This window comes from Erinaceus europaeus, chromosome 11, assembly GCF_950295315.1.
Source record: "Erinaceus europaeus chromosome 11, mEriEur2.1, whole genome shotgun sequence".
In the NCBI taxonomy this organism is placed as follows: Eukaryota; Metazoa; Chordata; class Mammalia; order Eulipotyphla; family Erinaceidae; genus Erinaceus; species Erinaceus europaeus.
This window is the reverse complement of record NC_080172.1, coordinates 71660887-71676969: the sequence shown is the minus strand read 5'-3', so window position 1 is coordinate 71676969 and position 16083 is coordinate 71660887. Positions and strand designations below refer to the sequence as shown.

Below are 16083 nucleotides of genomic sequence, written 5' to 3'. Positions count from 1 at the left end.
AAAGACATCTGATCCACACCTGGCTGGTCAGAAACAAGATTTTGCCTGAAATTTGCAGTGTGTCTGAAGTGAAAGATTGCCTTGGGTGACTGAAACCTTAACATGTAGACTCTAACACTATCTCTGGGGAGTGCATGACATTGTTAGGGGACTGCTTAGGGAAAGACTCTTCTGGGAAAGAGATATATATTAGCAACCACTCTCCCTGCTCCTTGTAGGTAGCCTGGAAAAGGAGCCAGACATGCCAAGATGTCTGTATCCAGTACAGGCATCTCTTTCCATCTGACGGCTAAGGCCATAAAAATGCAGATGAATGCAGATGTGTACACCTGGAGACAATGGCTGAAATTAATTCTCTCAGGGTTCTGAGAATCCTCTGAACCCACTATAAAAGTTAGAAGAAACTTAGGGCCCTCTCTGTTCCCTCTCTTGGGGGGATCTACATGCCTCTAAAGCTTGTGTCTTTTCTGTCCCTGCTTTGTCTCAATAAACATTTGTGTCCCTAAAGCATGACTGACTAGATATAATTTTAGAAATGTACCAGTGGGGCTCATAGGGGACCTCTGGGCCCTTTGTTGTGTTCCTTCTTGGGCTCCCACTAGAACATCAGGGGAAGTTCTGTGAATAGTAGATCATTGCTGTCTCTGCCTTTCTGACTTAAGTTAAAAAGGAAACCAAAAGTCTGTAGGAAGCAGTGGAATCAGGGGAGGCCCAGCAAAATAAACAAACAAAACAACCCCCTTTAGTTGATCTTCAATAGCTTCAAATTCTATTTTTAGGGGACAGAGTGATGGAACATCTGGTTAAGTGGACATAGCTCCATGCACAATGACCCAGGTTTGAACCCCTGCTCCCCATTTGCAGTGGGGATACTTGCTAGCAATAAAACAGGTCTGTAGCTATTTATCTTTCTCTCTCACTCTCTACCCCTTCCTCCTCTCTTAATTTCTGTCCTTCCAAATAAAAGAGGAAGAAAAAGAAAGGGAAAAATGGCTGCTGGGGTTGGTGGACTCATACTGTAGGCACTGAACCTCTGGCAATAAACCTGGAGGGAAGAAAAATCTCTTTTTAATTTATCTGAAATACAAAAACTTCATCAAGAAAAGATGTCTTTCCCAGTGTTGTTTGTGGATTTGAATTTTCCCCCACAAATGATGTGGAAGTCCTAATTTCCTGTGCTTGTGAATATCTTTGTAGATTTTTAGGTTAAGATGAAGTTATTAAAGTGAGTTCTGATCCGGTTATGACACAAGAGACCTAGAAAGAGACACATAGGAAAAAGAATGTCATATGAAAATGATGGCAGAGATCTGGCTCACACAGTGAGCCCAAGGAATGCTAGATTGCCAACAAACCATCAAAAGAAAAGACAAAGGTATGGAGCAGATACATTTTCACATTCCTGAGAAGGAACTAACCTATTGACATGCTGACCAAGACAATAAATTTCTGTTGGTTTAAGCTGCCCAAGTACTTTGCTATGGCACCTGCAGAATATCAATGTATCCAGGAGGTAGTTTGAGCAGAAATAATGGACCTTACCCATTTCAACACCTTCAAATAATATCAATAAGTAGGCTTATTTAAAAAAAAATTTTTCTTTCTTTACTGAGGGGTGGTGGTGGTTAATAGATTATAGTTGTTATTGATATATGGGTATACTCTCATCTCCCTGTGATAAGCGTCTGCAAAGCACTCTCAACCCCCTATATTAGTCCTTTTCTACCATCAGGCACCAGGAGCTCAAAGCGCCCCCCAACCCCCAGCCCACTTCCCTGTAGTTCTGTGCTTTGGTGCAATACACCAAAACCCAAAGTTCAGCTTAATTGATTTAGCAATACTTTTTTCAGGGCCCATTTTACATGTTACAATGGAAAACATTTAAGAAAATTTAACTGTCGGTTTTGCCACTTTGTGTCCTAGTACGAGTTTCTACATCTTCTGGAATATCTGAAACATTTTGAGTAGAGCACACTACGTTGTCCTAAGGTGTAAGGAAAAGTACTTGGGCAGTCACTCTATGTCCCACCCGCCCTCCTCAGAGCACACCCAGCACAAAGGCAATATTTTCACAAATTTTTTTTACTTTTCTTTTATTTTACTTATGTTTTCTGATATCTTTTATTTTTATGTACATGCATAACATTTTCACATTCTATTGAGTTTCTCTGTTAATGCTTTGTAAAAAAAAAAAAAAAGTTCCTATAGACTTGCTGTTCCTCAGACATTTGGGTTGTGAGAAGGTATTTTCCTCCCTTTCCACAAACATTAGTTTCCATTTTCCTTATTTGACCAAAGAATAATTAAAAAAAATATATTTTTGTTTTGTTTTGTGTATGTCTATGTATTGCTTCAAAGACTGGCAGAAACTACTGGTAACAGTTTTGGAACTGTTGATAGAAGTTTTTGTACTCACTGAGCCTTCAACTCTCTAAGGAAAACATGATAGTCCCTATAATAACCATACTTCGAAATCATGGCTAAATGTTAAAACAACAACAACAAAAACTCTTTAAATGATACTTGTTTGAAACTATCAAGCAGATAGCAATATTGATACAATATTAGTAAATATTAAAACTCAAACCCCTCAGAAATCTTAATACAAACAGCACCAAACTTAGCTTTGGATGGATAGAACTGCAGATAGTAGGGCCAGTTTTATACTTAAAATAGATGTCCTAGCTTCTTCCCACACAAAGACCCCTAGTTTCATCTGTTCTATTCCTACCTTTGAGTTCCTATTAAACAATTTGTCCTGCTTTATATCTTATCATCTTTCAGTCATCAAGTTGCAGATGCTATCTACCATGATGCCATTCTGACTTTCTTGGGCAGAGTACCTCACTAATGTATCCTAGAACCTCACTTCTCTAGAGGGCTACACCACAGGGGAAAGATAGAAACAGGTTGGGGCTATAGATTGACCTGCCAATGTCCACGACCTCCTACCTTCTGTACCCCATAAAGATCTTTGGTCCATACTTCCAGAGGGATAAAGAGTAGGGAAGCTTCCAATGGAAGGGAAGGGACACAGAACACTGGTCCCATTGTTATCTTACAATCTTGTTAATCATTACTACATTTCTAATCGTTATCAAATCACTAATGAAAATTTTAAATAAAAGGAGGAAGTTCTAGAAATATTCTCTATGGTCCCCTGCTAATAAATTCAAAGGCAAAGATAAAATATAACTTCTCTGTTGTTACCTCTATTAAAGTATTTCTAGAGCCCCAGATAAATTGTATTTTTTCTTATAGACATAGGGGAAAGTGTAGGTGGTTTTACAGACGTTAAAACAATGCAGAAATCAACTTCTGTCTTATAGTTGTTTACTATAATATAGTCAGTAGTACAGATATCATTATCAACATTTACCACAAAGTTTGGGAGTCAATTTTCAGATAGTTTTGATGCAGGTTCTTGTTCAGATTTATAATGAAAGCCCTCAATAACCACTAGTATTTTCTGAGCTGGCCCAAACTATATGCAGATAACATTCTAGCTGTTTTGCTGTACTTATGATTGCCTTAATGTGTTGAGGATTTGAAAAACAGTATTTCAGCCTGAATTTTAGCAAGTCATTGAACATCTATTATTAGGAGGCCCCTTGTTGATCAAACATTTCCCCTACACCTACTCATTAAACAAAAGCTTTATATAATATCAATTAGGCATTTTATTCCTCTGGCATTCTCCACATTTCCCATTTGATACCAAGTAAGTTTCTTTGAGAGGTTATCTGGATTTAACAAAATGTTTATATAGCCAAGTATTTCGATTGAGTGGTTTGGATTGACACTGAATTTCCAGTTTTAGATTTCACAAGCATGAACTCATTTTAAGTACTTCCTTACTAACAAAGGCTGTCAACATCCTGGCTTTGTTTGGGGGTGTATGGAACAATGAAATCTATTAGCAAGTTGATATTATTAAGGTTCTGAACATAACTACCTAGAATTGTGAGTCATTTCACCAGAGGCTAACAGATAGAGCTAAAACAAAAATTCTGAAGTTACTTGTTAATAAAGTCTTCTTTGCCATTGTAACAAGTTCAACTATATATTTCCTTAGTCACCACTTACATGACATTATTTTACATGCCTTTTTGGTTTTTTTTTTATTGAATTTAGCAACATAAAGCATTCACAAAGTAATTTTAATCATGAAAACATATAATGTGTACTTGCAACTCAAAGGCATAAGTAGAACTCATTGACTGTTCACATATTTGTGGGCATTACACCTTGGATGGACTTGAAATTATGTTAAGTGAAATAAGTCAGAAACAGAAGGATGAATAAGGGATGATTTCACTCACAGGCAAAAGTTGAAAAACAAGATCAGAAGAGAATGCATTAAGCAGAACTTGGACTGGAGTTGGTGTATTGCACCAGAGTAAGACTCTGGGGTTGGGGGGAGTGGTCAGGTCCTGGAACATGATGGCAGAGGACCTAGTGAAGGTTGTATTGTTGTGTGGAAAACTAAGAAATGTTATGCATGTACAAACTATTGTATTTGCTGTCAACTGTAAACCTTTAATCCCCCAATAAAGAAAAATTAAATAAAAAATTTGTGGACATTGCTTGCTCAAACTTATAATAATAAGAGCTTGTTGCCAGTTGCCACAGAAAGCCAAATTCTGACAAATAAAGGAAATCACTTTGCCTATTGAACCTGCAATCATAGAACAGAGTATTTTAATTCAGATCAACCTCTTGCCCTCCAGAGAGTATGTCTTTTATACAAGTGGAAATGGGAGAGAGAAGGCCAGGAGTGGGATTTTTGTTGCAATCAGGGAGAGAATGAAGACCCCTGCAATGACTATGATTCCAAAAGCCTGTTCCTAAAACAAAGTCTGCAATTGGTTTTAACTATTTTACATAATTTCAAGAAGGCAAAACTAGTGGGGGAGGTGGTAGGGATTTTAGTCTCTGTGGTACCCTTTTGTTTCCAGATCTAGTTTATTTTCTTCCCTTCCCTTCCCTTCCCTTCCCTTCCCTTCCCTTCCCTTCCCTTCCCTTCCCTTCCCTTCCCTTCCCTCCCCTTCTCTTCCTTTCCCTTCCCTTCCCTTCCCTTCCCTTCCCTTCCCTTCCCTTCCCTTCCCTTCCCTTCCCTTCCCTTCCCTCCCCTTCTCTTCCTTTCCCTTCCCTTCCCTCCCCTTCTCTTCCTTTCCCTTCCCTTCCCTTCCCTTCCCTTCCCTTCCCTTCCCTTCCCTTCCCTCCCCTTCTCTTCCTTTCCCTTCCCTTCCCTCCCCTTCTCTTCCTTTCCCTTCCCTTCCCTTCCCTTCCCTTCCCTTCCCTTCCCTTCCCTTCCCTTCCCTTCCCTTCCCTTCCCTTCCCTTCCCTCCCCTCCCCTTCCCTTCCCTTCCCTTCCCTTCCCTTCCCTTCCCTTCCCTTCCCTCCCCTTCTCTTCCTTTCCCTTCCCTTCCCTTCTCTTCCCTTCCCTTCCCTTCCCTTCCCTTCCCTTCCCTTCTCTTCCTTTCCCTTCCCTTCCCTTCTCTTCCTTTCCCTTCCCTTCCCTTCCCTTCCCTTCCCTTCCCTTCCCTTCCCTTCCCTTCCCTTCCCTTCCCTTCCCTTCCCTTCCCTTCCCTTCCCTCCCCTTCTCTTCCTTTCCCTTCCCTTCCTTTCCCTTCCCTTCCCTTCCCTTCCCTTCCCTTCCCTTCCCTTCCCTTCCCTTCCCTTCCCTTCCCTTCACTTCCCTCCTTCCTTTAATTTATTTATTGCCTACAGGGTTATTGCTGGGGCTCAGTGCCAGCAACAAGAATTCACTGCTCTTGGAGGCAATTTTTTCTCTATATATTTTTAATAGGGTAGGATAGAGAAAAAATGAGAAAGGAGGGGAGGGACACAGAGGAGGGAAAGACACCTGCAGACCCAGTTCACCACTTGTGAAGAAAACCCCCCAAAGGTGGGGAGCCAGGGACTCGAACAGGGATTCTTGCACTGTACTATGTGTGCTTAACCCGGTGCATTACTGCCCGGTGCCCCAGATCTAGTTTCTTTCAGTAAATCAACTACTGGAGTTAAATTCGATCCAATTTATCAATTTCAGACCATCTTCTACCTTTCAGGACTGCATCAAATATCCTAGTCCTTAAAAGGCAATTTTACTTCCATTATATATATATATATATACTCATGTCTTTACATTGGATTTTTTTAAAAAAATTATATTTATTTATTTTCCTTGTTGTCCTTTATTGTTGGTGTAGTTATTACTGTTGTTGTTATTGATGTTGTCGTTGTTAGATAGGGCAGAGAGAAATGGAGAGAGGAAGGGAAGACAGAGAGGGGGAGAGAAAGACAGACACCTGCAGACCCGCTTCACTGCCTGTGATGGGACTCCCCCTTACATTGGATTTTAATTCTTCTTGTAATAAACTAACTCAGTATGTTCAATGGTGTCCAAATGTTAAAGTATGATTTTTAACAAAATTATCCTACAGAGTCTATGTGAAATTTTAATAGATCTTTAAAAATTTGTACTTCAGGTTGAAGAAATGTTGCAACATCTTTTTTTAGATCAAATTCACTGCTGGACAAATTTTTTTTTCCTTGGAAAATCTATGCAGGAGATACACAATGTAAAATATTCATATTGCCTCTTTTGTGTCATTTTTCACAAGTCTGAGTTATATGAAGTTACTTTTTATGACTTTAGCTTAAGGGGCTGGGTGTGGCTCATCTGGCTGAGTACATGTTACCATGTTCAAGGAGCCACGTTCAATCTCCTAGTCCACACCTGCAGGGGGGAAGCCTCAAAAGTATTGAAATGGTGCTACAGGTGTCTCTCTGCCTCTCTCCTTTTCTATCTCTCTCTCCCCTCTCAATTTGTCTCAATTAATAATTAAATAAAGCCTAAAAAAAAAGAATTTAGCTTAGCACTACAAGTATTAAACCACGAACTGCAGAAACTCTTTTGAAAGAGCACTCTCCAGTATAAAAGAAAGATAAAGAGAAAATAATTTAACTAAACACATTTTTGTGACACCTAGATGTTAGTTTTAATAAAAATTAAATAAACTAAAGAGAAAGGCCATCTTCTCACTGTTCCCAAACTTAAGAGAATTTCTGAATCAACAGAATCTGAATAGCCAGTCTTGTTTAGGTGTCTGGTAGTAAATAATACCTTTGACTAATGCTGTGCTCTTCCTTCAAATATTTGAACTAAAAATATAGCTTCACTTATCTGAATGTTTGTTTGCACCTTATTTTGTTTAAAGCTCAAACAATAATCCTTTCTTCTTTTTTTGATAGAGACATAAATTGAAAGGGGAGGGGAGATAGAGAGGGGAAGAGGAAGAAAGACACCTCCAGCACTGCTTTACCACTTGTGAAGCTTCCCCACTGCAGTTGGGTACCAGGGGCTTGAACTCTGCTCCTTATGCTCTAAAATGTGTGCTATCTACCTAAGGTGCTAACGCCCACCCCACCTCCCAAACAATAACCTTTATTCAAAGATTTAGGAGTTGAGGAAGGGAGTCCAGTGACAGAAAGTATTCCTTGCATGAGTTAGATCTGGGCTCAATCTGCACACTTGTATATGATGGGGCAGTTTTGTAGTCTATCTCATGAAAGTAAAATAAAATATTTATAAAAAAATAATACATTTTATGAACAACTTTTAATTTTTTCCTACTTGGAAATATTTAGGATGACATTTGAACATACATGACTCTAGAAGCATATGTATAATGATATGTATAAGCTTTGAAAGTTACCGATCACAATTCTCTTTTGCATAAAACATATATAATTTTTTTCTTATAAAGGATTTCCTTGAACTTAGAGTGCATGTAGTTAATTGGAGGAGGTCTCCTAGCTGTGCAGATCCATTCTAGTTCCCTTTAGTAACTATAATCATTACCACAAAAGTATTTACTGAAAGTTCAGCTGGACAGTAGCTGTACAATCTGATCTGGCAAATACTCAGAAATTGTCCTACTGATTACATATTAAGGCACTAATTATTCAAATGAAACTCCAGGGGCACCTCAGCTAGATGCACTACAGTGAATTAAGGAAGGAAATAATTAGTCACAATTGCAAAACCAGTTCAACACAATGTAAAAGAATGAATGTAGTCTATTTCCTGTAGTTCAGAGAGAGCCCCAGCAGCAGTTTACACCATAATACAGAAGTGCCAAAGGTAAATATGATTTCTACAAATAAATAAAAAAGGGCCAATCTCAAATTTTAAATTACAAACATGATTTTATTTTCGGTTCCTGTATACTACATAGCCAATAACATTATGAAATTTTATCATGAATTTGCACTATGATAAATCAACTTTCGAGCTCTATCTTGACAGTTACAGGATTCACCAGCATTTGATACAATCAGAACACATATAGCAAGAGAAAACAATCAACAGAAGAGAAGCTGAGTGAGCACATTGAGTTTCAGTTCTCCCAAAATATTAAAAAGACAGAATCATATAAGAGAGGGAATGATATTCAGCAGAAAGTAAAATTATACTACATTAAAAATATGCATAAAAACTGTTGGCACAGAAAGAAAATAAGTTGTCCAAAAGTTATATACCCCCTTTTCAGGTTCTCCCTATAAAGTAAAAAATCTTCGGGGGAGATAAGATTCTTCACCCAATTAAATTAAGGATGTCACCTTTACCAGGGTAATTTAGGAATATAAAATAAGAGTGCAAACCTAGTTTGGAAGGCTGTTATGGCATTTTTTCAAAAACATGTTACTAAGATCTACATCTGAAAAATAACTGGTAGCTATAGCTGAGACTATTCAAGTTTTCTTATAATTTTGCTGAGTAGACAAGGGAGGATGAGAAAACCTTACTAACCTTGAGGTATTCTCCTTATATCTGGACTGTTTGGTTCATTTGTCTTGCTAATTTAAGGTTAGTATGGAACCCTACCCTGAGTTACTGAGACTTTATGAAAAAAAAAAAAAGTGAGCAGTTTAAAATATTCAGGATTAATAAGAGATGCTAATTGAATCTTCAGTCTCTCAAAACAAATTGAACTTATATTGCCATTTATCTTATCTATTCATGAAGTACTGCTAACAACTTTCATAAAGATTGATCATGAATGTCTGCTTTACACAAATAATCATTGCTATTGATTGATCAGGCATTGGTAGACAATTAACAGAAAAATAAATTACTTAAAGGATGAATTTGCAGTAGAATTAGAATAAATACACAACACCAAAACTTTTGGGGGAATGGTAACATGATATATAGATCCACAATTTTTCCTTCTTTTTTAATATCAGAAATCATAATATCGCATACTGAGAAAAAAAATTGGACTTTCCTCATCCCAAGTTACAGGAAGTTTCCTGGTTATGAATATCCCTCTTTACAAAGATAGTTTAAGAAATCATTAAGGAGATACCTGCAAATGAACAAAATACTAGTTGGCATTTTTTTTTTTTTTTTTTTTGCTAAACCATTTTGAAAAAGCAGTGCTGGTTGCACAGGATTTCATGTGAGTTGTTAGAATTCACTACAACAATTACATGGGAAATGTAATGGCAGAAACAAAAAAAGTAGAGAAACAATAAAAAAAAATTCCAATGGTAAAACAGGTAGGTCACTGACACTCTATCAAGAACCTTTATATTAAAACTTTTGTGCTAAAAACAAGACAAAACCCCCAAGAAATAACTAGTTTTTTTTTTTCTTTTCTTTTCATGTGTGGTCTCCTTAGGCAGATTCCAATTGGATATATTCATATGCTGAATCAACCAGATTATCAACACACAATTGTTTGTTTTACACTTAACCATTAAAATTGATCAAAAAAGCACACCCATTATGGGCTTCAAGCAGTTGTAAGAATTATGAATATTTAAGGTGGTGCATATTTCCAAAAGCATTTTTTTCATAAATCCTAGCTGGAGAAAGAGAACTAGTATATATATATATATATCAAGAGCACTTGTAAATATGGAAGGGACATATCCCTTTTACATTGAGTTAATTGGCTAAAGGATTTTAGAAAAGTTAGCAGTTCATTTACCTGAGTTTACCATTTAAAGGCTAAATAGTAATTGAGTATTTAAGAATGCGAACAAAAAAATTACAATAGTAAAAAGGGCTAGAGTCAGAAAATTCAGATTCCAGATGAAGTTTCAGACCTTAGTACTTTTATAAAATATTTGAATTTTCCCTTTTATTAAAACAAAGTCTTAGAATTATAGTGACTTGCTGGGTATTATTTAAACTGACACTGAGATCTGACCTGCAAAATTATTTAAGAGTAAATTCTTTTAGAATTTTGAGCAAATTGTTACAAGTGGTAAAATTACTTGTGATTTATTTGTTGTGAGATTATAAGTTAACTTTAGATAAAGACTTCATCATATATATTTTGACCTGAATAGATTCCCTTTTTGAAGGGTTATATAGAAAATAACACATTTTATCCAGAGAAACTGCACACCTAATGATTTTTCAGTAGTTATCTAAGTTTGTCTTTTAACAGGGTATTTTTGTCATGTCCAACCATGGACAATCAGGTTTTGTTCATTTGTTTAAAATATGGAACATGTTTCTAAATATAGCACATTGTTTATAATAAGAATATCCTAACAGTATTCTGAAATCAAATATTTTATCTTACAAGAAATGTAACCATCTTACTACTTTAGACACATTGTTTCCATTCTATGTGGAAATAAGTCAGCCATACAAAATCAAAATTCCAATGCTTTAACTATAGGGCAGAAACACTGAAGCATTTCAGTCTACATGATACAATTATTAAGTAAATGAAAAGCATCTCTTACCTGAATCCTTCACCCCAAAATGTATCACGGAGAGTAGCATTGAACAAATTCACCATGATCAAGGAGCAAATTTAAATCTGATTTTGAACCTCAAAATTCTTTTTTTTTTTTTTTTTTGCCTCCAGGGTTATCTCCGGGGCTTGGTGCCTGCACCATGAATCTACCGCTCCTGGAGACGATTTTTTCCCTTTTGTTGCCCTTGTTGTTTTATCATTGTTGTGGTTATTATTATTGTCGTTGTTGTTGATGTCGTTGGTTAGGACAGAGAGAAATCGAGTGAGGAGGGGAGACAGAGAAGGGGAGAGAAAGGTAGACACCTGCAGATCTGCTTCACTGCCCGTGAAGTGACTCTCCTGCAGGTGGGGAGCCGGGTTCCTCGAGGTTCGCACCACGTGTGCTTAACCCACTGCTCTACTGCCTGACTCCCCTAGCCCCAAAAATTCTATCTTAAGCTATAAATTTTTCTCAGACCAGACTTCCATTTGGAATTTACTTTCTTAGATCACATTGGAAAATGGTCCATGTGAATTTGGCACATAAAACAAAATTCTCATATTCAGCAGTGCCAGTCCTGGGTTGAGGGTACAAATTGTGTTTTCATTTTCCTGTTTGACACAGCTTACCAGTCAGTGAAAATTTTTTTCCCAAGCCTTATACTAGGTTGGATTTTTAAGGACAATGATAAGTAACTGCTTGTCTTCTTCCATCAGAAATGGTTGTTAAAGGACATCCACTTGGCAAATTAGTCATAATTTAACAAAACATAACAGAACCATTTCAGACACTTAAATCAAAGGAAACACTGAAAGCTCCTGTGCTTGTGTTATAACATTTGTAGCATGGGCAAGCTTGAGGAAGTTGATGACTACACACACACATATGCAAGTGGATTATTTTGTGCAACAGGCAGAATTTGGCTAGTTATCTCTGCCTCACTGCCCAAAGAAAGGCAGAGGATCTGAGTGAACGGCTCTTTCACAGAACACTTCAGTAGTGAAACAAATTTTTTTTTCCATCGGATGAACTCACATACCAAGATATCAAAGATGATTAAATTACTGAAAAAATAACAGGCATCTATGATTTTAATTTAATTACCTATTTTATTAAAACAAATTGAGTTTCTTGTAAGCTTGTTCACCAGCATTATAAAGTCATATTAAAACTAAAAGGGGGTGAGGCCTCTGTAGTTAGTTTTAAAATGTTGGAAAACTGCAAAACCAGTTAGATTATATGTAGTTCACTCATGCATATCAACCATGAAAAATGACTGTCTCTACCCATTTATAAAATCCTTGTCGAAGACTGTCAGGTATATGAAATAACATAATTTAGGCTTCTGGTGTAATGGGAAATCTTAAAATAATAAGTCTGTGACAATGCACTTATGTGAATTTATACTCCAGCAAAGAGTTTTTATATGGAATGAAGGACTTGGAAGTGAAGAAGGCAGCTGGTATTAAAATAATTAGCACACATTCCTCGGTACAAGCACAATGCAGATAGAAAAAGAACCCTGTACAGGTGTAAACAAGCTAAAAATGACCTTGGCAAAAATACCAAAAAAAAAAACCAACAACAACAACAACAAAAAAAACATGTAACTTAAAATTCTCTCCCTTTCATGAGAGTGAATTTAAAAGCTAAAACAAAGACTACAAAGAACAGATGGAAGCATCCATTTCTGTTAAATCAACAGAAATTAACAGATACATTAGGCTTGAGGACAAATAAACTTTAAAATATTAATATTGAAAAAATACAATTAAATTTTTATTTTAAAAATACATACTCCTTGCTCAATCTTTGTGCACATATTGTCTTGTGTGAAAGAGAAAAAAAAAATAAAATAGGAAAGGCATTAAGACTACCTAATTATTTATACTGTATTTGGTAGAAGCATGTGTCAGTCAGACTTAGGCAAAAATAAGTTATTCTGTCTTCATTTGCTCCCGGACATCAGAAGGCAGAGTTTCAAACAGAGCATCTTCTACAACTAAACCAGCTCGCTTCAGAGCCCGACAGTCACCTAGTTCAGGAGGGAGAATTTCAAAGTGATTGCCTTTAACATCTAAATAGGAAAGGAATAGTAAATTCCCAATTTTTGGTGAAAGTATTGACAGGTTGTTTTTCCCAATCTTTAGAGTTTTAAGTTTCTTGCAGAAATACAATTCATCTGGAAGACTTTCTACTTTGTTACAAGTGATGGAAAAATACTGTAAACTTTGTAGAACTCCAACTTCAGGTGGAATAAATCGAATGTCATTGTAGGATAAGTCCAGATATCGAATTTTGTTGCATAAGAAGAGGTGGGAAGGCAGCACCTCTATTTTATTGTGACTAAAAGACAGACGTTCCAAACTAGTGAGTTTCTTTATATGTTCTGGGATGTAGGTAATACTGTTATGCCAGAGTTTTAGCACTGTCAACTTTCTCAAGTGCTGGAAGCTAACAATTTCCTCTATGGATTTCAGGTTATTTTCTTTGAGGTCCAATTCCTGCAGGCTGAGCAGGCTGAACACAGCGTGTGGAATGCGCTCCAGGTCACAGTGGACCAGTTCTAGCTCAGTCAGGTTGGTCATCTTCTTTAAATTGTTGAGCATCACCAGCTTGGTGCCATCATTATGTATGCACATCTTCTGGAGATGGCTGGAAACATCAACCACGGCCTGTGGGATTTTGGAAACATTGCTTTTGATAGAAAGAATTTTAAGGCTTTTGAGATCACGCAGAGACTCCAAGGTGACATTTCTGGAAATATCATGACTTAGAGAGCCAACGAGGTAGAGCTCTTCCAGATTCCGGAGTCCATACATCCAGGGGGGCAGCTCTCTCATATCATCGAACTTGACACTCAAGACCTTGAGGTTTTCCTTGAGGAAAGAGAGAGCTGCACTATGAATTTTGACTGAACACTGGTGTAAAGAGAGCTCTTGAAGGTTATCTAACTGTGCAATGGTGGCTGGTATCATTACATTCTTAATGATTTCAAGTTTCAGAGATTGCAACTCTGTGATTTCAAAAACTGTATCTGGAAGGCCAGAGAGCATGATAAGAGGAAGTTCCAGTCGGTTATGGGCATTTGTCTGTAGCTTCTGCCTCAGCTTATCAGGAGTCCATTCATTGTTTAAGTTCAGCTGCTTTAATTTGTTTTCACTCACTTCAGAGAGGAACACTGCAAATCTTTTGGAATACAGAGGGTCATACTGGTCTATCATATGAAGCATAAAGGCAAAGTCATTTTTCACATCTGGAATATCATCAATTCCAGTCTCTTGTCGGACATACTCAAAAGAATACTCTCTCAGAGAACGATAGAACAGCCAGTATAAGGTGTAAAGGCATGTCAACCCATAGATACTTACAAAGCACAGGTAGCAAAAGGACAGTTTTGAGAACAAGTGTGCCATAGTATGGTTGCAAGAGAAGTTTTTATATCCAGTCATATCCTGAATGTCAACATTACAATCTACTGTGAACTGAACTTTGGAAACCAGGGCACTATTATATGCAATGATGATTAGGAACTTTATAACTTTAAGTACAGTCTGGCGAACATACATAGCATATAGTATATCACCTTCTTCTACATGCATCCGGAACTTCTTCACTTTCTCAAATAAGGCCTTTGCTTGTTCACCTTCCTTCTTATCCAGAGCCCCTGCAGTAGATTTATCAACCACAAACTTTTCAGGAATTGATTTTAAAGACTGAGAATTGACCAGGCTACCTTCTGGACCAGACTGGACAGTGTTGGACCTGCTCATATTGTTCTTCCTATTGTCCTTTTCTTCTGAGTCTTCCCCAGACACTTCAGATAATGCCCGTGTGGTCCAGGGAGAGTCGAAGCACTTCCCTAGGATTGAGATGAAATGTTCTATTTTGGAGCTGGAGCCAGGGAATTTGAACCAAAAGTTGCTGCACAGCATGAAGACCAGGGTGTGGATGAGAACAAGGTATGGGAAGTACTTGGCATACCAGTGGAGGGCTCGCTCATAGCACATCTGATTTATAAAGCTGTACTGCTGGAGGTCCAAGTCAGTCTTCAGTCCTTTCATTTCTACAGTGGTGGGGTTACTAGGAGATGGTTTAGTTGGAGGCAGTGGAGTAGTACTGGCAACTGCCTGAGAGACATTGGAAACAGAGGAGTGGTTCTGAGAAGGCTGAACTCTTTTGGGAAGGCAGATGATTTTGTCTTGCATGACCTGAAACACAGAAATAATACTTTCAAATTATATTACTCAAAGAGGTTTCATAATGTTATTAGTGAGAAGAAAGCAGCAATAACATCCAATAAACGTCCACTTCCTTTGCCTGGAGAATACAATGTTCAATTCCAGCACCAATATTTTATTCTTAGCTCACATGTTGACAAAGTGAAAAATCTGACTTTGTTTATCAAGTCTGGGTTAAAACATAAAAAATGTAGAGATTTTGTCAGGACAGAAATATTCATAACACAGAAATTATTCAAAGGAGTTTATGTAAAATAGTTAAATAATTTGAATTTATTCTCAAGAGGCTGGGAGAATCAATCATAGGTCCAGGAAGCACTTCCTCTTATTTGACTCAATCTTGAACTGGATAGCACCCAAGAAAATATTAGTTTGCGTATGAGAAGTAGAAGGATTGGAAGAAACGTAAGAAATTCCCATCAGTTTCCTTTTCCTTTCCTCCCATATTCTGTACTACCTTAATAATGAACGGTTTTAATGGGAATCTACAAAAATGCTCTGAAGACCATTTCTTCAAAGACAGCTGAAGGAACACAGAAGTATTCAATAATGAAGTAATATTTCAACTTTCTAGCTTTTCATTGAGAACTTCTATTCTTTTTCAATATTTCAATTGGCAAAAAAAAAAAAAATCCTTGTGAATGTTCACAGGTTCATAAAACTAAGGTTTGGGCAAGACTGAACAAATCCTTTTTGGAGATAGGTGGTATGAGGCAGAACACATTGTGAATCAATGGAAGATGTCATTCCCAGGAGGAAGTTCATGTAAGCGGATCTCTTTGAACCAGAATATACTTCAGAGTAGAGAAAACAACTAAGGAATTGACAGAAATAATACTGAAAATCAATAATGCAGGAACATCTAAAATGTCAAGTGGCAGAAAATGTTTAGTGATCTTGCAACACCCAAATACTTAGTGGTTTTATAACAGCACAGCCCTTTTTATTGATTATAGAGGTAGATACTGAATTCACTGCAAAGCTGTTACACGGGAGTATATCCACAAGTGATGACATGGGAGATAATGTTTCACTAGACCAGGGAACAATGGAGTGGTGTCCAGTAGTTAGT

At 37.3% G+C, this 16083-nt stretch overlaps 1 protein-coding gene across 2 annotated transcripts in view; it reads right to left on the bottom strand.

Annotated features, from left to right (window-relative positions):
• Nucleotides 1-8192: 8192 nt before the first annotated feature.
• Nucleotides 8193-16083, bottom strand: part of LRRC8C (leucine rich repeat containing 8 VRAC subunit C) — a 98739-nt gene continuing 90848 nt past the window's right edge. For both annotated transcript variants that reach the window (XM_060202024.1, XM_007524659.2), the window contains exon 3: nucleotides 8193-14981. In XM_060202024.1, coding sequence (XP_060058007.1) covers nucleotides 12708-14981 — 2274 coding nt within the window. In that variant the 3' untranslated portion in view covers nucleotides 8193-12707. The remainder of the gene's footprint in view (nucleotides 14982-16083) is intronic.